This window comes from Oncorhynchus nerka, linkage group LG19 (assembly GCF_034236695.1).
Source record: "Oncorhynchus nerka isolate Pitt River linkage group LG19, Oner_Uvic_2.0, whole genome shotgun sequence".
NCBI classification, from domain to species: domain Eukaryota; kingdom Metazoa; phylum Chordata; class Actinopteri; order Salmoniformes; family Salmonidae; genus Oncorhynchus; species Oncorhynchus nerka.
The window spans coordinates 29,285,263-29,310,799 of NC_088414.1; the positions used below are offsets into that span (position 1 = coordinate 29,285,263).

The following is a 25,537-nucleotide window of genomic DNA, read 5'->3' on the forward strand; positions in this document are numbered from 1 at the left end:
ATCCCTGCCACAATCATTCCATATGAAAATCATAACTGATCCCTGCCACTCATTCCATTCCATATGAAAATCATAATCTGATCCCTGCCACAATCATTCCATATGAAAATCATAACTGATCCCTGCCACTCTCATTCCATATGAAAATCATAACTGATCCCTGCCACAATCATTCCATATGAAAATCATAACTGATCCTGAAAATCCACTCTCATTCCATATGAAAATCATAACTGATCCCTACCACTCTCATTCCATATGAAAATCATAAACTGATCCCTGAAAATCCACTCTCATTCCATATGAAAATCATAACTGATCCCTGCCACAATCATTCCATATGAAAATCATAACTGATCCCTGCCACTCTCATTCCATATGAAAATCATAACTGATCCCTACCACTCTCATTCCATATGAAAATCATAACTGATCCCTGCCACTCTCATTCCATATGAAAATCATAACTGATCCCTGAAAACCACTCTCATTCCATATGAAAATCATAACTGATCATTCCATATGAAAATCATAACATCCCTCTCATTCCATATGAAAATCATAACTGATCCCTGCCACAATCATTCCATATGAAAATCATAACTGATCCCTACCACTCTCATTCCATATGAAAATCATAACTGATCCCTGCCACAATCATTCCATATGAAAATCATAACTGATCCCTGCCACTCTCATTCCATATGAAAATCATAAATCCCTGATCATTCCTGAAAATCATAACACAATCATTCCATATGAAAATCATAACTGATCCCTGCCACTCTCATTCCATATGAAAATCATAACTGATCCCTGCCACTCTCATTCCATATGAAAATCATAACTGATCCCTGCCACTCTCATTCCATATGAAAATCATAACTGATCCCTGCCACAATCATTCCATATGAAAATTCATAACTGATCCCTGCCACTCTCATTCCATATGAAAATCATAACTGATCCCTGCCACAATCATTCCATATGAAAATCATAACTGATCCCTACCACTCTCATTCCATATGAAAATCATAACTGATCCCTGCCACTCTCATTCCATATGAAAATCATAACTGATCCCTGCCACTCTCATTCCATATGAAAATCATAACTGATCCCTGCCACAATCATTCCATATGAAAATCATAAATCCCTGCCATCATTCCATATGAAAATCCACTCTCATTCCATATGAAAATCATAACTGATCCCTGCCACTCTCATTCCATATGAAAATCATAACTGATCCCTACCACTCTCATTCCATATGAAAATCATAACTGATCCCTGCCACTCTCATTCCATATGAAAATCATAACTGATCCCTGCCACAATCATTCCATATGAAAATCATAACTGATCCCTACCACTCTCATTCCATATGAAAATCATAACTGATCCCTGCCACAATCATTCCATATGAAAATCATAACTGATCCCTACCACTCTCATTCCATATGAAAATCATAACTGATCCCTGCCACAATCATTCCATATGAAAATCATAACTGATCCCTACCACTCTCATTCCATATGAAAATCATAACTGATCCCTGCCACTCTCATTCCATATGAAAATCATAACTGATCCCTGCCATTCCATATGAAAATCATCTGATTCCATTCCATATGAAAATCATAACTGATCCCTGCCACAATCATTCCATATGAAAATCATAACTGATCCCTGCCACAATCATTCCATATGAAAATCATAACTGATCCCTACCACTCTCATTCCATATGAAAATCATAACTGATCCCTGCCACTCTCATTCCATATGAAAATCATAACTGATCCCTTCCATCAATCATTCCATATGAAAATCATAACTGATCCCTGATTCCATATGAAAATCCTGCCACTCTCATTCCATATGAAAATCATAACTATCCCTGATCATTCCATATGAAAATCATAACACAATCATTCCATATGAAAATCATAACTGATCCCTGCCACAATCATTCCATATGAAAATCAATCATTCCATATGAAAATCATAACTGAAAATCCCTGATCCCTGCCACTCTCATTCCATATGAAAATCATAACTGATCCCTGCCACAATCATTCCATATGAAAATCATAATCCCTGATCATTCCATATGAAAATCTAACCACTCTCATTCCATATGAAAATCATAACTGATCCCTGCCACAATCATTCCATATGAAAATCATAACTGATCCCTGCCACTCTCATTCCATATGAAAATCATAACTGATCCCTGCCACTCTCATTCCATATGAAAATCATAATCCCTGATCCCTGAAAATCCACAATCATTCCATATGAAAATCATAACTGATCCCTACCACTCTCATTCCATATGAAAATCATAACTGATCCCTGCCACAATCATTCCATATGAAAATCATAACTGATCCCTACCACATTCCATATGAAAATCATAACTGATCCCTGCCACTCTCATTCCATATTCCATTATATGAAAATCATAACTGATCCCTGCCACTCTCATTCCATATGAAAATCATAACTGATCCCTACCACTCTCATTCCATATGAAAATCATAACTGATCCCTACCACTCTCATTCCATATGAAAATCATAACTGATCCCTGCCACAATCATTCCATATGAAAATCATAACTGATCCCTGCCACTCTCATTCCATATGAAAATCTGATCCCTAATTCCATATGAAAATCATAACTGATCCCTACCACTCTCATTCCATATGAAAATCATAACTGATCCCTGCCACTCTCATTCCATATGAAAATCATAACTGATCCCTGCCACAATCATTCCATATGAAAATCATAACTGATCCCTGCCACTCTCATTCCATATGAAAATCATAACTGATTCCCTAGTCCCACTCTCATTCCATATGAAAATCATAACTGATCCCTGCCACTCTCATTCCATATGAAAATCATAACTGATCCCTGCCACAATCTTCCATTATATGAAAATCATAACTGATCCCTGCCACTCTCATTCCATATGAAAATCATAACTGATCCCTGAAAATCCACTCTCATTCCATATGAAAATCATAACTGATCCCTGATCCCACTCTCATTCCATATGAAAATCATAACTGATCCCTACCACTCTCATTCCATATGAAAATCATAACTGATCCCTGCCACTCTCATTCCATATGAAAATCATAACTGATCCCTGCCACAATCATTCCATATGAAAATCATAACTGATCCCTGCCACTCTCATTCCATATGAAAATCATAACTGATCCCTACCACTCTCATTCCATATGAAAATCATAACTGATCCCTGCCACTCTCATTCCATATGAAAATCATAACTGATCCCTGCCACAATCATTCCATATGAAAATCATAACTGATCCCTGAAAATCCACTCTCATTCCATATGAAAATCATAACTGATCCCTACCACTCTCATTCCATATGAAAATCATAACTGATCCCTGCCACAATCATTCCATATGAAAATCATAACTGATCCCTGCCACTCTCATTCCATATGAAAATCATAACTGATCCCTGCCACAATCATTCCATATGAAAATCATAACTGATCCCTGCCACTCTCATTCCATATGAAAATCATAACTGATCCCTGCCACAATCATTCCATATGAAAATCATAACTGATCCCTGCCACTCTCATTCCATATGAAAATCATAACTGATCCCTGCCACAATCATTCCATATGAAAATCATAACTGATCCCTACCACTCTCATTCCATATGAAAATCATAACTGATCCCTGCCACTCTCATTCCATATGAAAATCATAACTGATCCCTCACCATCATGAAAATCATAACTGATTCACAATCATTATGAAAATCATAACTGATCCCTACCACTCTCATTCCATATGAAAATCATAACTGATCCCTGCCTGATCCCTCTCATTCCATATGAAAATCATAACTGATCCCTGCCACAATCATTCCATATGAAAATCATAACTGATCCCTGCCACTCTCATTCCATATGAAAATCATAACTGATCCCTACCACTCATTCATTCCATATGAAAATCATAACTGATCCCTGCCACTCTCATTCCATATGAAAATCATAACTGATCCCTACCACTCTCATTCCATATGAAAAATCATAACATTGAAAATCCCTGCCACTCTCATTCCATATGAAAATCATAACTGATCCCTGCCACAATCATTCCATATGAAAATCATAACTGATCCCTACCACTCTCATTCCATATGAAAATCATAACTGATCCCTGCCACTCTCATTCCATATGAAAATCATAACTGATCCCTGCCACTCTCATTCCATATGAAAATCATAACTGATCCCTACCACTCTCATTCCATATGAAAATCATAACTGATCCCTGCCACAATCATTCCATATGAAAATCATAACTGATCCCTACCACTCTCATTCCATATGAAAATCATAACTGATCCCTGCCACTCTCATTCCATATGAAAATCATAACTGATCCCTGCCACAATCATTCCATATCATTCCATATGAAAATCATAACTGATCCCTGCCACAATCATTCCATATGAAAATCATAACTGATCCCTGCCACAATCCTTCCATATGAAAATCATAACTGATCCCTGCCACTCTCATTCCATATGAAAATCATAACTGATCCCTGCCACAATCATTCCATATGAAAATCACAACTGATCCCTACCACTCTCATTCCATATGAAAATCATAACTGATCCCTGCCACTCTCATTCCATATGAAAATCATAACTGATCCCTGCCACAATCATTCCATATGAAAATCATAACTGATCCCTACCACTCTCATTCCATATGAAAATCATAACTGATCCCTACCACTCTCATTCCATATGAAAATCATAACTGATCCCTGCCACTCTCATTCCATATGAAAATCATAACTGATCCCTGCATTCCATATGAAAACATAACTGATCCCTCATTCCATATGAAAATCATAACTGATTCCATATGAAAATCCTACCACTCTCATTCCATATGAAAATCATAACTGATCCCTGCCACTCTCATTCCATATGAAAATCATAACTGATCCCTACCACTCTCATTCCATATGAAAATCATAACTGATCCCTGCCACAATCATTCCATATGAAAATCATAACTGATCCCTGCCACTCTCATTCCATATGAAAATCATAACTGATCCCTGCCACAATCATTCCATATGAAAATCATAACAATCATTCCATATGAAAATCATAACTGATCCCTGCCACTCTCATTCCATATGAAAATCATAACTGATCCCTGCCACAATCATTCCATATGAAAATCATAACTGATCCCTACCACTCTCATTCCATATGAAAATCATAACTGATCCCTGCCACTCTCATTCCATATGAAAATAACTGAAAATTCCATATGAAAATCATAACTGATCCCTGCCACTCTCATTCCATATGAAAATCATAACTGATCCCTATCATTCCATATGAAAATCATAACTGATCCCTGCCACTCTCATTCCATATGAAAATCATAACTGATCCCTGCCACAATCATTCCATATGAAAATCATAACTGATCCCTACCACTCTCATTCCATATGAAAATCATAACTGATCCCTGCCACTCTCATTCCATATGAAAATCATAACTGATCCCTGCCACTCTCATTCCATATGAAAATCATAACTGATCCCTGCCACAATCATTCCATATGAAAATCATAACTGATCCCTGCCACTCTCATTCCATATGAAAATCATAACTGATCCCTGCCACAATCATTCCATATGAAAATCATAACTCATTGATCCCTGCCACTCTCATTCCATATGAAAATCATAACTGATCCCTGCCACAATCATTCCATATGAAAATCATAACTGATCCCTGCCACTCTCATTCCATATGAAAATCATAACTGATCCCTGCCACTCATTCCATTCCATATGAAAATCATAACTGATCCCTGCCACTCTCATTCCATATGAAAATGAAACTGATCCCTGCCATTCCATATGATCCCTGCCACAATCATTCCATATGAAAATCATAACTGATCCCTACCACTCTCATTCCATATGAAAATCATAACTGATCCCTGCCACAATCATTCCATATGAAAATCATAACTGATCCCTACCACTCTCATTCCATATGAAAATCATAACTGATCCCTACCACTCTCATTCCATATGAAAATCATAACTGATCCCTGCCACTCTCATTCCATATGAAAATCATAACTGATCCCTGCCACAATCATTCCATATGAAAATCATAACTGATCCCTGCCACTCTCATTCCATATGAAAATCATAACTGATCCCTACCACTCTCATTCCATATGAAAATCATAACTGATCCCTGCCACTCTCATTCCATATGAAAATCATAACTGATCCCTACCACTCTCATTCCATATGAAAATCATAACTGATCCCTGCCACTCTCATTCCATATGAAAATCATAACTGATCCCTACACAATCATTCCATATGAAAATCATAACTGATCCCTACCACTCTCATTCCATATGAAAATCATAACTGATCCCTGCCACAATCATTCCATATGAAAATCATAACTGATCCCTACCACTCTCATTCCATATGAAAATCATAACTGATCCCTGCCACAATCATTCCATATGAAAATCATAACTGATCCCTCATTCCATATGAAAATCTAACTCATTCCATATGAAAATCATAACTGATCCCTGCCACTCTCATTCCATATGAAAATCATAACTGATCCCTGCCACTCTCATTCCATATGAAAATCATAACTGATCCCTGCCACAATCATTCCATATGAAAATCATAACTGATCCCTGCCACAATCATTCCATATGAAAATGATCCCTGCCACATAACTGAAAATAACTGATCCCTGCCACTCTCATTCCATATGAAAATCATAACTGATCCCTGCCACAATCATTCCATATGAAAATCATAACTGATCCCTACCACTCTCATTCCATATGAAAATCATAACTGATCCCTGCCACTCTCATTCCATATGAAAATCATAACTGATCCCTGCCACAATCATTCCATATGAAAATCATAACTGATCCCTGCCACTCTCATTCCATATGAAAATCATAACTGATCCCTGCCACAATCATTCCATATGAAAATCATAACTGATCCCTGCCACTCTCATTCCATATGAAAATCATAACTGATCCCTGCCACAATCATTCCATATGAAAATCATAACTGATCCCTGCCACTCTCATTCCATATGAAAATCATAACTGATCCCTACCACTCTCATTCCATATGAAAATCATAACTGATCCCTGCCACTCTCATTCCATATGAAAATCATAACTGATCCCTGCCACTCTCATTCCTGAAAATCATTCCATATGAAAATCATAACTGATCCCTGCCACAATCATTCCATATGAAAATCATAACTGATCCCTGCCACAATCATTCCATATGAAAATCATAACTGATCCCTGCCACTCTCATTCCATATGAAAATCATAACTGATCCCTGCCACAATCATTCCATATGAAAATCATAACTGATCCCTGCCACAATCATTCCATATGAAAATCATAACTGATCCCTACCACTCTCATTCCATATGAAAATCATAACTGATCCCTCATTCCATATGAAAATCATAACTGATCCCTGCCACTCTCATTCCATATGAAAATCATAACTGATCCCTGCCACAATCATTCCATATGAAAATCATAACTGATCCCTGCCACTCTCATTCCATATGAAAATCATAACTGATCCCTGCCACAATCATTCCATATGAAAATCATAACTGATCCCTACCACTCTCATTCCATATGAAAATCATAACTGATCCCTGCCACAATCATTCCATATGAAAATCATAACTGATCCCTGCCACTCTCATTCCATATGAAAATCATAACTGATCCCTGCCACAATCATTCCATATGAAAATCATAACTGATTCCATTCCATATGAAAATCATAACTGATCCCTGCCACTCTCATTCCATATGAAAATCATAACTGATCCCTGAAAATCATAACACAATCATTCCATATGAAAATCATAACTGATCCCTGCCACTCTCATTCCATATGAAAATCATAAATCCCTGATCATTCCTGAAAATCATAACTGATCCCTACCACAATCATTCCATATGAAAATCATAACTGATCCCTGCCACAATCATTCCATATGAAAATCATAACTGATCCCTACCACTCTCATTCCATATGAAAATCATAACTGATCCCTGCCACTCTCATTCCATATGAAAATCATAACTGATCCCTGCCACAATCATTCCATATGAAAATCATAACTGATCCCTACCACTCTCATTCCATATGAAAATCATAACTGATCCCTACCACTCTCATTCCATATGAAAATCATAACTGATCCCTACCACTCTCATTCCATATGAAAATCATAACTGATCCCTGCCACAATCATTCCATATGAAAATCATAACTGATCCCTGCCACTCTCATTCCATATGAAAATCATAACTGATCCCTACCACTCTCATTCCATATGAAAATCATAACTGATCCCTGATCCCCACTCTCATTCCATATGAAAATCATAAACTGATCCCTGCCACTCTCATTCCATATGAAAATCATAACTGATCCCTGCCACAATCATTCCATATGAAAATCATAACTGATCCCTGCCACTCTCATTCCATATGAAAATCATAACTGATCCCTGCCACAATCATTCCATATGAAAATCATAACTGATCCCTGCCACTCTCATTCCATATGAAAATCATAACTGATCCCTGCCACAATCATTCCATATGAAAATCATAACTGATCCCTGCCACTCTCATTCCATATGAAAATCATAACTGATCCCTGCCACAATCATTCCATATGAAAATCATAACTGATCCCTGCCACAATCATTCCATATGAAAATCATAACTGATCCCTACCACTCTCATTCCATATGAAAATCATAACTGATCCCACTCTCATTCCATATGAAAATCTCATTCCATATGAAAATCATAAATCCCTACCATCATTCCATATGAAAATCATAACTGATCCCAATCATTCCATATGAAAATCATAACTGATCCCTGCCACTCTCATTCCATATGAAAATCATAACTGATCCCTGCCACAATCATTCCATATGAAAATCATAACTGATCCCTACCACTCTCATTCCATATGAAAATCATAACTGATCCCTGCCACAATCATTCCATATGAAAATCATAACTGATCCCTACCACTCTCATTCCATATGAAAATCATAACTGATCCCTGCCACAATCATTCCATATGAAAATCATAACTGATCCCTACCACTCTCATTCCATATGAAAATCATAACTGATCCTGATCCTGCCACTCTCATTCCATATGAAAATCATAACTGATCCCTGCCACTCTCATTCCATATGAAAATCATAACTGATCCCTGCCACAATCATTCCATATGAAAATCATAACTGATTCCCTGCCACAATCATTCCATATGAAAATCATAACTGATCCCTGCCACTCTCATTCCATATGAAAATCATAACTGATCCCTGCCACAATCATTCCATATGAAAATCATAACTGATCCCTGCCACTCTCATTCCATATGAAAATCATAACTGATCCCTGCCACAATCATTCCATATGAAAATCATAACTGATCCCTGATCCCACAATCATTCCATATGAAAATCATAACTGATCCCTGCCACTCTCATTCCATATGAAAATCATAACTGATCCCTGCCACTCTCATTCCATATGAAAATCATAACTGATCCCTACCACAATCATTCCATATGAAAATCATAACTGATCCCTGCCACTCTCATTCCATATGAAAATCATAACTGATCCCTACCACTCTCATTCCATATGAAAATCATAACTGATCCCTGCCACTCTCATTCCATATGAAAATCATAACTGATCCCTACCACTCTCATTCCATATATGAAAATCATAACTGATCCCTGCCACTCTCATTCCATATGAAAATCATAACTGATCCCTCCCTCATTCCATATGAAAATCATAACTGATCCCTCATTCCATATGAAAATCATAACTGATCCCTACCACTCTCATTCCATATGAAAATCATAACTGATCCCTGCCACAATCATTCCATATGAAAATCATAAATCCCTACCACAATCATTCCATATGAAAATCATAACTGATCCCCACTCTCATTCCATATGAAAATCATAACTGATCCCTACCACAATCATTCCATATGAAAATCATAACTGATCCCTGCCACTCTCATTCCATATGAAAATCATAACTGATCCCTGCCACAATCATTCCATATGAAAATCATAACTGATCCCTACCACTCTCATTCCATATGAAAATCATAACTGATCCCTGCCACTCTCATTCCATATGAAAATCATAACTGCCACTCTCATTCCATATGAAAATCATAACTGATCCCTGCCACAATCATTCCATATGAAAATCATAACTGATCCCTACCACTCTCATTCCATATGAAAATCATAACTGATCCCTGCCACTCTCATTCCATATGAAAATCATAACTGATCCCTACCACTCTCATTCCATATGAAAATCATAACTGATCCCTGCCACTCTCATTCCATATGAAAATCATAAATCCCTGATCATTCCATATGCCTGACAATCATTCCATATGAAAATCATAACTGATCCCTACCACTCTCATTCCATATGAAAATCATAACTGATCCCTGCCACAATCATTCCATATGAAAATCATAACTGATCCCTACCACAATCATTCCATATGAAAATCATAACTGATCCCTACCACTCTCATTCCATATGAAAATCATAACTGATCCCTGCCACTCTCATTCCATATGAAAATCATAACTGATCCCTGCCACAATCATTCCATATGAAAATCATAATCCCTGATCATTCCTGAAAATCATAACATCCCTCTCATTCCATATGAAAATCATAACTGATCCCTGAAAATCCATCCCTCTCATTCCATATGAAAATCATAACTGATCCCTGCCACTCTCATTCCATATGAAAATCATAACTGATCCCTGCCACTCTCATTCCATATGAAAATCATAACTGATCCCTGCCACTCTCATTCCATATGAAAATCATAACTGATCATTCCTGAAAATCATAACTGACAATCATTCCATATGAAAATCATAACTGATCCCTGCCACTCTCATTCCATATGAAAATCATAACTGATCCCTGCCACAATCATTCCATATGAAAATCATAACTGATCCCTACCACTCTCATTCCATATGAAAATCATAACTGATCCCTGCCACAATCATTCCATATGAAAATCATAACTGATCCCTACCACTCTCATTCCATATGAAAATCATAACTGATCCCTGCCACTCTCATTCCATATGAAAATCATAACTGATCCCTGCCACTCTCATTCCATATGAAAATCATAACTGATCCCTGCCACAATCATTCCATATGAAAATCATAACTGATCCCTGCCACAATCATTCCATATGAAAATCATAACTGATCCCTGCCACTCTCATTCCATATGAAAATCATAACTGATCCCTGAAAATCCACAATCATTCCATATGAAAATCATAACTGATCCCTACCATCATTCCTGAAAATCATAACTGATCCCTGCCACTCTCATTCCATATGAAAATCATAACTGATCCCTACCATCATTCCATATGAAAATCATAACTGATCCCTGCCACTCTCATTCCATATGAAAATCATAACTGATCCCTGCCACTCTCATTCCATATGAAAATCATAACTGATCCCTGCCACAATCATTCCATATGAAAATCATAACTGATCCCTACCACTCTCATTCCATATGAAAATCATAACTGATCCCTGCCACAATCATTCCATATGAAAATCATAACTGATCCCTGCCACTCTCATTCCATATGAAAATCATAACTGATCCCTACCACAATCATTCCATATGAAAATCATAACTGATCCCTGCCACTCTCATTCCATATGAAAATCATAACTGATCCCTGCCACAATCATTCCATATGAAAATCATAACTGATCCCTGCCACTCTCATTCCATATGAAAATCATAACTGATCCCTGCCACAATCATTCCATATGAAAATCATAACTGATCCCTGCCACAATCATTCCATATGAAAATCATAACTGAAAATCATAACTGATCCCTACCACTCTCATTCCATATGAAAATCATAACTGATCCCTGCCACTCTCATTCCATATGAAAATCATAACTGATCCCTACCACTCTCATTCCATATTAAAATCATAACTGATCCCTGCCACTCTCATTCCATATGAAAATCATAACTGATCCCTGCCACAATCATTCCATATGAAAATCATAACTGATCCCTACCACTCTCATTCCATATGAAAATCATAACTGATCCCTGCCACAATCATTCCATATGAAAATCATAACTGATCCCTGCCACTCTCATTCCATATGAAAATCATAACTGATCCCTGCCACAATCATTCCATATGAAAATCATAACTGATCCCTGACACTCTCATTCCATATGAAAATCATAACTGATCCCTACCACAATCACATATGAAAAATCTGATCCCTTCTCATTATGAAAATCATAACTGATCATTCCTGAAAATCATAACACAATCATTCCATATGAAAATCATAACTGATCCCTACCACTCTCATTCCATATGAAAATCATAACTGATCCCTGCCACTCATTCCATATGAAAATCATTCCATATGAAAATCATAACTGATCCCTGCCACAATCATTCCATATGAAAATCATAACTGATCCCTACCACTCTCATTCCATATGAAAATCATAACTGATCCCTGCCACTCTCATTCCATATGAAAATCATAACTGATCCCTACCACTCTCATTCCATATGAAAATCATAACTGATCCCTGCCACTCTCATTCCATATGAAAATCATAACTGATCCCTGCCACAATCATTCCATATGAAAATCATAACTGATCCCTACCACTCTCATTCCATATGAAAATCATAACTGATCCCTGCCACAATCATTCCATATGAAAATCATAACTGATCCCTACCACTCTCATTCCATATGAAAATCATAACTGATCCCTACCACTCTCATTCCATATGAAAATCATAACTGATCCCTGCCACTCTCATTCCATATGAAAATCATAACTGATCCCTGAAAATCCACAATCATTCCATATGAAAATCATAACTGATCCCTGCCACTCTCATTCCATATGAAAATCATAACTGATCCCTACCACTCTCATTCCATATGAAAATCATAACTGATCCCTGCCACTCTCATTCCATATGAAAATCATAACTGATCCCTACCACTCTCATTCCATATGAAAATCATAACTGATCCCTGCCACTCTCATTCCATATGAAAATCATAACTGATCCCTGAAAATCATAACTGATCCCAATCATTCCATATGAAAATCATAACTGATCCCTACCACTCTCATTCCATATGAAAATCATAACTGATCCCTGCCACAATCATTCCATATGAAAATCATAACTGATCCCTGCCACTCTCATTCCATATGAAAATCATAACTGATCCCTGCCACAATCATTCCATATGAAAATCATAACTGATCCCTACCACTCTCATTCCATATGAAAATCATAACTGATCCCTGCCACTCTCATTCCATATGAAAATCATAACTGATCCCTGCCACTCTCATTCCATATGAAAATCATAACTGATCCCTGCCACAATCATTCCATATGAAAATCATAAACTGATCCCTGAAAATCATAACTGATCCCAATCCTTCCATATGAAAATCATAACTGATCCCTGCCACTCTCATTCCATATGAAAATCATAACTGATCCCTGCCACAATCATTCCATATGAAAATCATAACTGATCCCTACCACTCTCATTCCATATGAAAATCATAACTGATCCCTGCCACTCTCATTCCATATGAAAATCATAACTGATCCCTGCCACAATCATTCCATATGAAAATCATAACTGATCCCTACCACTCTCATTCCATATGAAAATCATAACTGATCCCTGCCACAATCATTCCATATGAAAATCATAACTGATCCCTACCACTCTCATTCCATATGAAAATCATAACTGATCCCTGCCACAATCATTCCCTACCACTCTCATTCCATATGAAAATCATAACTGATCCCTGCCACTCTCATTCCATATGAAAATCATAACTGATCCCTGCCACAATCATTCCATATGAAAATCATAACTGATCCCTGCCACTCTCATTCCATATGAAAATCATAACTGATCCCTGCCACAATCATTCCATATGAAAATCATAACTGATCCCTACCACTCTCATTCCATATGAAAATCATAACTGATCCCTGCCACAATCATTCCATATGAAAATCATTCCATATGAAAATCATAACTGATCCCTACCACTCTCATTCCATATGAAAATCATAACTGATCCCTGCCACAATCATTCCATATGAAAATCATAACTGATCCCTACCACTCTCATTCCATATGAAAATCATAACTGATCCCTGCCACTCTCATTCCATATGAAAATCATAACTGATCCCTGCCACTCTCATTCCATATGAAAATCATAACTGATCCCTGCCACAATCATTCCATATGAAAATCATAACTGATCCCTGCCACTCTCATTCCATATGAAAATCATAACTGATCCCTGCCACAATCATTCCATATGAAAATCATAACTGATCCCTGCCACTCTCATTCCATATGAAAATCATAACTGATCCCTGCCACAATCATTCCATATGAAAATCATAACTGATCCCTGCCACTCTCATTCCATATGAAAATCATAACTGATCCCTGCCACAATCATTCCATATGAAAATCATAACTGATCCCTACCACTCTCATTCCATATGAAAATCATAACTGATCCCTACCACTCTCATTCCATATGAAAATCATAACTGATCCCTGCCACTCTCATTCCATATGAAAATCATAACTGATCCCTGCCACAATCATTCCATATGAAAATCATAACTGATCCCTGCCACTCTCATTCCATATGAAAATCATAACTGATCCCTACCACTCTCATTCCATATGAAAATCATAACTGATCCCTGCCACTCTCATTCCATATGAAAATCATAACTGATCCCTACCACTCTCATTCCATATGAAAATCATAACTGATCCCTGCCACTCTCATTCCATATGAAAATCATAACTGATCCCTGCCACAATCATTCCATATGAAAATCATAACTGATCCCTACCACTCTCATTCCATATGAAAATCATAACTGATCCCTGCCACAATCATTCCATATGAAAATCATAACTGATCCCTGCCACTCTCATTCCATATGAAAATCATAACTGATCCCTGCCACAATCATTCCATATGAAAATCATAACTGATCCCTGACACTCTCATTCCATATGAAAATCATAACTGATCCCTGCCACAATCATTCCATATGAAAATCATAACTGATCCCTGCCACAATCATTCCATATGAAAATCATAACTGATCCCTACCACTCTCATTCCATATGAAAATCATAACTGATCCCTGATCCCACCACTCTCATTCCATATGAAAATCATAACTGATCCCTGCCACAATCATTCCATATGAAAATCATAACTGATCCCTACCACTCTCATTCCATATGAAAATCATAACTGATCCCTGATCCCTACCACTCTCATTCCATATGAAAATCATAACTGATCCCTACCACTCTCATTCCATATGAAAATCATAACTGATCCCTGCCACTCTCATTCCATATGAAAATCATAACTGATCCCTGCCACAATCATTCCATATGAAAATCATAACTGATCCCTACCACTCTCATTCCATATGAAAATCATAACTGATCCCTGCCACAATCATTCCATATGAAAATCATAACTGATCCCTACCACTCTCATTCCATATGAAAATCATAACTGATCCCTACCACTCTCATTCCATATGAAAATCATAACTGATCCCTGCCACTCTCATTCCATATGAAAATCATAACTGATCCCTGCCACAATCATTCCATATGAAAATCATAACTGATCCCTGCCACTCTCATTCCATATGAAAATCATAACTGATCCCTACCACTCTCATTCCATATGAAAATCATAACTGATCCCTGCCACTCTCATTCCATATGAAAATCATAACTGATCCCTACCACTCTCATTCCATATGAAAATCATAACTGATCCCTGCCACTCTCATTCCATATGAAAATCATAACTGATCCCTGAAAATCACAATCATTCCATATGAAAATCATAACTGATCCCTACCACTCTCATTCCATATGAAAATCATAACTGATCCCTGCCACAATCATTCCATATGAAAATCATAACTGATCCCTACCACTCTCATTCCATATGAAAATCATAACTGATCCCTGCCACAATCATTCCATATGAAAATCATAACTGATCCCTACCACTCTCATTCCATATGAAAATCATAACTGATCCCTGCCACTCTCATTCCATATGAAAATCATAACTGATCCCTGCCACTCTCATTCCATATGAAAATCATAACTGATCCCTGCCACAATCATTCCATATGAAAATCATAACTGATCCCTGCCACAATCCTTCCATATGAAAATCATAACTGATCCCTGCCACTCTCATTCCATATGAAAATCATAACTGATCCCTGCCACAATCATTCCATATGAAAATCACAACTGATCCCTACCACTCTCATTCCATATGAAAATCATAACTGATCCCTGCCACTCTCATTCCATATGAAAATCATAACTGATCCCTATTCCATATGAAAATCACTCTCATTCCATATGAAAATCATAACTGATCCCTGCCACTCTCATTCCATATGAAAATCATAACTGATCCCTGCCACTCTCATTCCATATGAAAATCATAACTGATCCCTGCCACAATCATTCCATATGAAAATCATAACTGATCCCTGCCACTCTCATTCCATATGAAAATCATAACTGATCCTGCCACAATCCTTCCATATGAAAATCATAACTGATCCCTGCCACTCTCATTCCATATGAAAATCATAACTGATCCCTGCCACAATCATTCCATATGAAAATCATAACTGATCCCTACCACTCTCATTCCATATGAAAATCATAACTGATCCCTGCCACTCTCATTCCATATGAAAATCATAACATTGAAAATCCCTGCCACAATCATTCCATATGAAAATCATAACTGATCCCTACCACTCTCATTCCATATGAAAATCATAACTGATCCCTGCCCTCATTCCTGAAAATCATTCCATATGAAAATCATAACTGATCCCTGCCACAATCATTCCATATGAAAATCATAACTGATCCCTGCCACTCTCATTCCATATGAAAATCATAACTGATCCCTGCCACAATCATTCCATATGAAAATCATAACTGATCCCTACCACTCTCATTCCATATGAAAATCATAACTGATCCCTACCACTCTCATTCCATATGAAAATCATAACTGATCCCTGCCACAATCATTCCATATGAAAATCATAACTGATCCCTACCACTCTCATTCCATATGAAAATCATAACTGATCCCTGCCACTCTCATTCCATATGAAAATCATAACTGATCCCTGCCACTCTCATTCCATATGAAAATCATAACTGATCCCTGCCACAATCATTCCATATGAAAATCATAACTGATCCCTGCCACTCTCATTCCATATGAAAATCATAACTGATCCCTGCCACAATCATTCCATATGAAAATCATAACTGATCCCTGCCACTCTCATTCCATATGAAAATCATAACTGATCCCTGCCACAATCATTCCATATGAAAATCATAACTGATCCCTGCCACTCTCATTCCATATGAAAATCATAACTGATCCCTGCCACAATCATTCCATATGAAAATCATAACTGATCCCTACCACTCTCATTCCATATGAAAATCATAACTGATCCCTACCACTCTCATTCCATATGAAAATCATAACTGATCCCTGCCACTCTCATTCCATATGAAAATCATAACTGATCCCTGCCACAATCATTCCATATGAAAATCATAACTGATCCCTGCCACTCTCATTCCATATGAAAATCATAACTGATCCCTACCACTCTCATTCCATATGAAAATCATAACTGATCCCTGCCACTCTCATTCCATATGAAAATCATAACTGATCCCTACCACTCTCATTCCATATTGAAAAATAACTGATCCCTGCCACAATCATTCCATAACTGATCCCTGCCACTCTCATTCCATATGAAAATCATAACTGATCCCTGCCACAATCATTCCATATGAAAATCATAACTGATCCCTACCACTCTCATTCCATATGAAAATCATAACTGATCCCTGCCACAATCATTCCATATGAAAATCATAACTGATCCCTGCCACTCTCATTCCATATGAAAATCATAACTGATCCCTGCCACAATCATTCCATATGAAAATCATAACTGATCCCTGACACTCTCATTCCATATGAAAATCATAACTGATCCCTGCCACAATCATTCCATATGAAAATCATAACTGATCCCTGCCACAATCATTCCATATGAAAATCATAACTGATCCCTACCACTCTCATTCCATATGAAAATCATAACTGATCCCTGCCACTCTCATTCCATATGAAAATCATAACTGATCCCTGCCACAATCATTCCATATGAAAATCATAACTGATCCCTACCACTCTCATTCCATATGAAAATCATAACTGATCCCTGCCACTCTCATTCCATATGAAAATATGAAATTCATATGAAAATCATAACTGATCCCTACCACTCTCATTCCATATGAAAATCATAACTGATCCCTGCCACTCTCATTCCATATGAAAATCATAACTGATCCCTGCCACAATCATTCCATATGAAAATCATAACTGATCCCTACCACTCTCATTCCATATGAAAATCATAACTGATCCCTGCCACAATCATTCCATATGAAAATCATAACTGATCCCTACCACTCTCATTCCATATGAAAATCATAACTGATCCCTGCCACAATCATTCCATATGAAAATCATAACTGATCCCTACCACTCTCATTCCATATGAAAATCATAACTGATCCCTGCCTACTCTCATTCCATATGAAAATCATAACTGATCCCTGCCACTCTCATTCCATATGAAAATCATAACTGATCCCTGCCACAATCATTCCATATGAAAATCATAACTGATCCCTGCCACTCTCATTCCATATGAAAATCATAACTGATCCCTGCCACAATCATTCCATATGAAAATCATAACTGATCCCTGCCACTCTCATTCCATATGAAAATCATAACTGATCCCTGCCACAATCATTCCATATGAAAATCATAACTGATCCCTACCACTCTCATTCCATATGAAAATCATAACTGATCCCTACCACTCTCATTCCATATGAAAATCATAACTGATCCCTGCCACTCTCATTCCATATGAAAATCATAACTGATCCCTGCCACAATCATTCCATATGAAAATCATAACTGATCCCTGCCACTCTCATTCCATATGAAAATCATAACTGATCCCTACCACTCTCATTCCATATGAAAATCATAACTGATCCCTGCCACTCTCATTCCATATGAAAATCATAACTGATCCCTACCACTCTCATTCCATATGAAAATCATAACTGATCCCTGCCACTCTCATTCCATATGAAAATCATAACTGATCCCTGCCACAATCATTCCATATGAAAATCATAACTGATCCCTACCACTCTCATTCCATATGAAAATCATAACTGATCCCTGCCACAATCATTCCATATGAAAATCATAACTGATCCCTGCCACTCTCATTCCATATGAAAATCATAACTGATCCCTGCCACAATCATTCCATATGAAAATCATAACTGATCCCTACCACTCTCATTCCATATGAAAATCATAACTGATCCCTGCCACAATCATTCCATATGAAAATCATAACTGATCCCTGCCACAATCATTCCATATGAAAATCATAACTGATCCCTACCACAATCATTCCATATGAAAATCATAACTGATCCCTGCCACTCTCATTCCATATGAAAATCATAACTGATCCCTGCCACAATCATTCCATATGAAAATCATAACTGATCCCTACCACTCTCATTCCATATGAAAATCATAACTGATCCCTGCCACAATCATTCCATATGAAAATCATAACTGATCCCTACCACTCTCATTCCATATGAAAATCATAACTGATCCCTGCCACTCTCATTCCATATGAAAATCATAACTGATCCCTGCCACAATCATTCCATATGAAAATCATAACTGATCCCTACCACAATCATTCCATATGAAAATCATAACTGACTCTCATTCCATATGAAAATCATAACTGATCCCTACCACTCTCATTCCATATGAAAATCATAACTGATCCCTGCCACAATCATTCCATATGAAAATCATAACTGATCCCTACCACTCTCATTCCATATGAAAATCATAACTGATCCCTGCCACTCTCATTCCATATGAAAATCATAACTGATCCCTGCCACTCTCATTCCATATGAAAATCATAACTGATCCCTGCCACAATCATTCCATATGAAAATCATAACTGATCCCTGCCACAATCATTCCATATGAAAATCATAACTGATCCCTGCCACAATCATTCCATATGAAAATCATAACTGATCCCTGCCACTCTCATTCCATATGAAAATCATAACTGATCCCTGCCACAATCATTCCATATGAAAATCTCATTCCATATGAAAATCATAACTGATCCCTGCCACAATCATTCCATATGAAAATCATAATCCCTGATCCCTCTCATTCCATATGAAAATCATAACTGATCCCTGCCACAATCATTCCATATGAAAATCATAACTGATCCCTGCCACTCTCATTCCATATGAAAATCATAACTGATCCCTGCCACTCTCATTCCATATGAAAATCATAACTGATCCCTGCCACAATCATTCCATATGAAAATCATAACTGATCCCTACCACTCTCATTCCCTGCCACAATCATTCCATATGAAAATCATAACTGATCCCTACCACTCTCATTCCATATGAAAATCATAACTGATCCCTGCCACTCTCATTCCATATGAAAATCATAACTGATCCCTGCCACTCTCATTCCATATGAAAATCATAACTGATCCCTGCCACAATCATTCCATATGAAAATCATAACTGATCCCTGCCACAATCATTCCATATGAAAATCATAACTGATCCCTACCACTCTCATTCCATATGAAAATCATAACTGATCCCTGCCACTCTCATTCCATATGAAAATCATAACTGATCCCTGCCACTCTCATTCCATATGAAAATCATAACTGATCCCTGCCACAATCATTCCATATGAAAATCATAACTGATCCCTACCACTCTCATTCCATATGAAAATCATAACTCATCCCTGCCACAATCATTCCATATGAAAATCATAACTGATCCCTACCACTCTCATTCCATATGAAAATCATAACTGATCCCTGCCACAATCATTCCATATGAAAATCATAACTGATCCCTACCACTCTCATTCCATATGAAAATCATAACTGATCCCTACCACTCTCATTCCATATGAAAATCATAACTGATCCCTGCCACTCTCATTCCATATGAAAATCATAACTGATCCCTGCCACAATCATTCCATATGAAAATCATAACTGATCCCTGCCACAATCATTCCATATGAAAATCATAACTGATCCCTACCACTCTCATTCCATATGAAAATCATAACTGATCCCTGCCACTCTCATTCCATATGAAAATCATAACTGATCCCTGCCACTCTCATTCCATATGAAAATCATAACTGATCCCTGCCACAATCATTCCATATGAAAATCATAACTGATCCCTGCCACAATCATTCCATATGAAAATCATAACTGATCCCTGCCACTCTCATTCCATATGAAAATCATAACTGATCCCTGCCACAATCATTCCATATGAAAATCATAACTGATCCCTACCACTCTCATTCCATATGAAAATCATAACTGATCCCTGCCACTCTCATTCCATATGAAAATCATAACTGATCCCTGCCACTCTCATTCCATATGAAAATCATAACTGATCCCTGCCACTCTCATTCCATATGAAAATCATAACTGATCCCTGCCACAATCATTCCATATGAAAATCATAACTGATCCCTGCCACAATCATTCCATATGAAAATCATAACTGATCCCTACCACTCTCATTCCATATGAAAATCATAACTGATCCCTGCCACTCTCATTCCATATGAAAATCATAACTGATCCCTGCCACAATCATTCCATATGAAAATCATAACTGATCCCTACCACTCTCATTCCATATGAAAATCATAACTGATTCCCTAACTGATCCCTCTCATTCCATATGAAAATCATAACTGATCCCTGCCACAATCATTCCATATGAAAATCATAACTGATCCCTGCCACAATCATTCCATATGAAAATCATAACTGATCCCTACCACTCTCATTCCATATGAAAATCATAACTGATTCCCCTGCCACAATCATTCCATATGAAAATCATAACTGATCCCTACCACTCTCATTCCATATGAAAATCATAACTGATCCCTGCCACTCATTCATTCCATATGAAAATCATAACTGATCCCTGCCACTCTCATTCCATATGAAAATCATAACTGATCCCTGCCACTCTCATTCCATATGAAAATCATAACTGATCCCTGGCACTCTCATTCCATATGAAAATCATAACTGATCCCTGCCACTCTCATTCCATATGAAAATCATAACTGATCCCTGCCACTCTCATTCCATATGAAAATCATAACTGATCCCTGCCACTCTCATTCCATATGAAAATCATAACTGATCCCTACCACTCTCATTCCATATGAAAATCATAACTGATCCCTACCACTCTCATTCCATATGAAAATCATAACTGATCCCTACCACTCTCATTCCATATGAAAATCATAACTGATCCCTACCACTCTCATTCCATATGAAAATCATAACTGATCCCTACCACTCTCACTCCATATGAAAATTGCAGCTTTTTCAAAGCATTTTGTCCTGAAGTGTTTCTGATAACGACATTTGCATTTGTGTGGTGTGCACTCTATTTGTGTGTTTTATTTCTAGCTGGTGGTGCCAGAGTACTCCATACATGGGCTGTTCTGCCTGATGTTCATGTGTGCTGGGGAGTGGGTCACCCTGGGCCTAAACATCCCCCTGCTCTTCTACCATCTCTGGAGGTACACATACGACACAAAACGACACAAAACGACACGAACAACACGACACAACACGACATGACAAGACGCAACAAGACATGACACAAGACACAACACGACACAACACAACAAGAACGACATGACACAACACAACACAAATGACACAACATGACACAACCACTCTCTCAAACAGGATGCTTTTTAGTTGTTTCTGTTGTAAGAATGCTCTCTCTCTCTCGTCAGGTTTTTCCATCGGCCGGCAGATGGGTCAGAGGTAATGTATGACCCTGTCAGTGTGATGAATGCAGACATCCTGAACTACTGTCAGAAGGAGTCCTGGTGTAAGCTGGGCTTCTACCTGCTCTCCTTCTTCTACTACCTGTACAGGTGAGGTCATATTAATCAAGCTATTGATCATCAGTCCAGCCAAGTTCATTGGTGAATGGGAGCCTCCTCTTCTTACTGCACAATAACTGCTGTCACTCAGACCTAAAAAAAAAAGAGTGACAGGGGACATGATGTTATTGCTTGGCAACATCACATTCCTTCTAACATTGCTGTCCTTCTTTCCTATTTTCTGCCTCTCTCTGTCCTTGGCAGTATGGTCTACGCCTTGGTGAGTTTCTAAACACAGAATAGAAGACAAAGCGACAAAGAGGAGATTGAAAGACCGTAAAAGAGACAGAGCATGCAAGACTAAGACTGGGTGATGTCACTCACCCTTCTTTCTCACCACCCATTACTCCATCACAGACCCTGTTTTGCTCTCCTCAAATCTTTGGATGGAGGGACAAACATCGGAGGACATCGTGAGGAAATTAGGCAAAGTAAAGAGAATTTTTTGAGGCTGCTCAGACACTGCCGAGACATAGAAGAGGAGGCGCAGACAGAGAGGAGGAATGAAGAGAAAGAGAGAACACATCTTAGCCTGTGTACGGGATGCCTTGATCTGACCACATCACGTCTTAAGGGCTGTGGGTCTGCTATTCTCAGTGATACTGTCACTCAACTGTGAATTTATAACGTTTGTGTTGCCTAAGTCCTAGCGTAGATGTTGCGGATTCATACGTCAATATCCTTCCATTCCAATAAACCTCACCATTTTAGAAAATAAACATGTATTTAGTTATTCTACTAATTTGATTATTAATTATTTCAATAATTCAGTACTTGTGGTAAATCATATTCCGAGGATATGAATAGTTAGTTGTTTAAGCAAATAAATACACAGTTCAATGCTACTATTTTGATCCAGAGTGATAGTAATTGTGTTATTCACAAATATCTAATATACGTCATTTATGAAGTCAACAACACCAACACACAATATGAACTGAACATACGAACACAACATGAACCAATGGAGCAAGCCAAGAGGAGGAATAACAAGCTGTAACACTGTTTTGATTATGATGCAATGGCCATAAGCTTCTGCGAAGGATCACGGACACCCTGGAGCAATGTTTGAGTCTAGGTCCATCCCAATCAAGGCACTATCTCCCAGCCCCCGTTCCTGCCCAGGGCAAACAGGCGGATTTCATTCCAACAGAAAATGATTCAGGATTGAAGGGAATGTTTTAGCTCTGACCGAGTTGGTACTTGGGTGTTTAAGTCTTCTGTGTTTGTCTGTTCTGTTCTAGGCAGCAAGGGATGATTTCACCTGGACTTTCTATGCTCTGTGCTCAGTGATTCTAGATTCTAGAAATCTCATTCAAGAAAAGCAATAGCTAGGAGTGATTACTGTACATGGGATCATATTTCCTCTGTGGACTAATACTGTGTGACACAAATAACTGATGAGGCTGCTGAAGATGCTGGTGTTGATAGGGTTCCAATGATGACTGTGTCAAGCGCAGAAACGCGTCTCACATAGAACATTATGTTGGGACATACATACAGTAACTGTTCTCACTCATAGGTGTCACAGTGAATGTTGTCAGACACTTTAGTCTTCGGTTCATTTCAAAGCCGTGACTTAGCTGGTGCTGTCCTCATCGTCATGAATCCATAGCGCTATGGACATAGCGCCTTCGTACATCAGCTGAGATATCAGATATCAGATATCAGCTGATGTACGAAGGGCTATGTGTAGATAATTCATAATGATCGGACTGTGTGATGTTAAAATCATTAGAAAAATGGGTAATACTGGAACTTGAAAAATACATGTAAAAACTGAGTGATTATTTATTATAAGCTGCCCATAATTGTAGTAATGAATTGTTTACAACAGTTGTGATCAGTTGGCATCAGAACACACACAGAGCCCTGCATTATAATGGAGCCACTCACATTTTAGTAATGTGTCAATATTGTT

The 25,537-nt window shown here is 37.7% G+C and overlaps 1 protein-coding gene across 1 annotated transcript in view; it reads left to right on the forward strand.

Moving 5' to 3' along the window:
* Positions 1-25,537, forward strand: part of cnih2 (cornichon family AMPA receptor auxiliary protein 2) — a 48,569-nt gene that overhangs the window by 22,679 nt on the left and 353 nt on the right. The window contains exons 4-6 of the mRNA XM_029620741.2: positions 23,129-23,241; positions 23,464-23,607; positions 23,821-25,537. The exon at positions 23,821-25,537 is cut by the window's right edge and continues 353 nt beyond it. Coding sequence (XP_029476601.1) covers positions 23,129-23,241; positions 23,464-23,607; positions 23,821-23,848 — 285 coding nt within the window. The 3' untranslated portion in view covers positions 23,849-25,537. The remainder of the gene's footprint in view (positions 1-23,128; positions 23,242-23,463; positions 23,608-23,820) is intronic.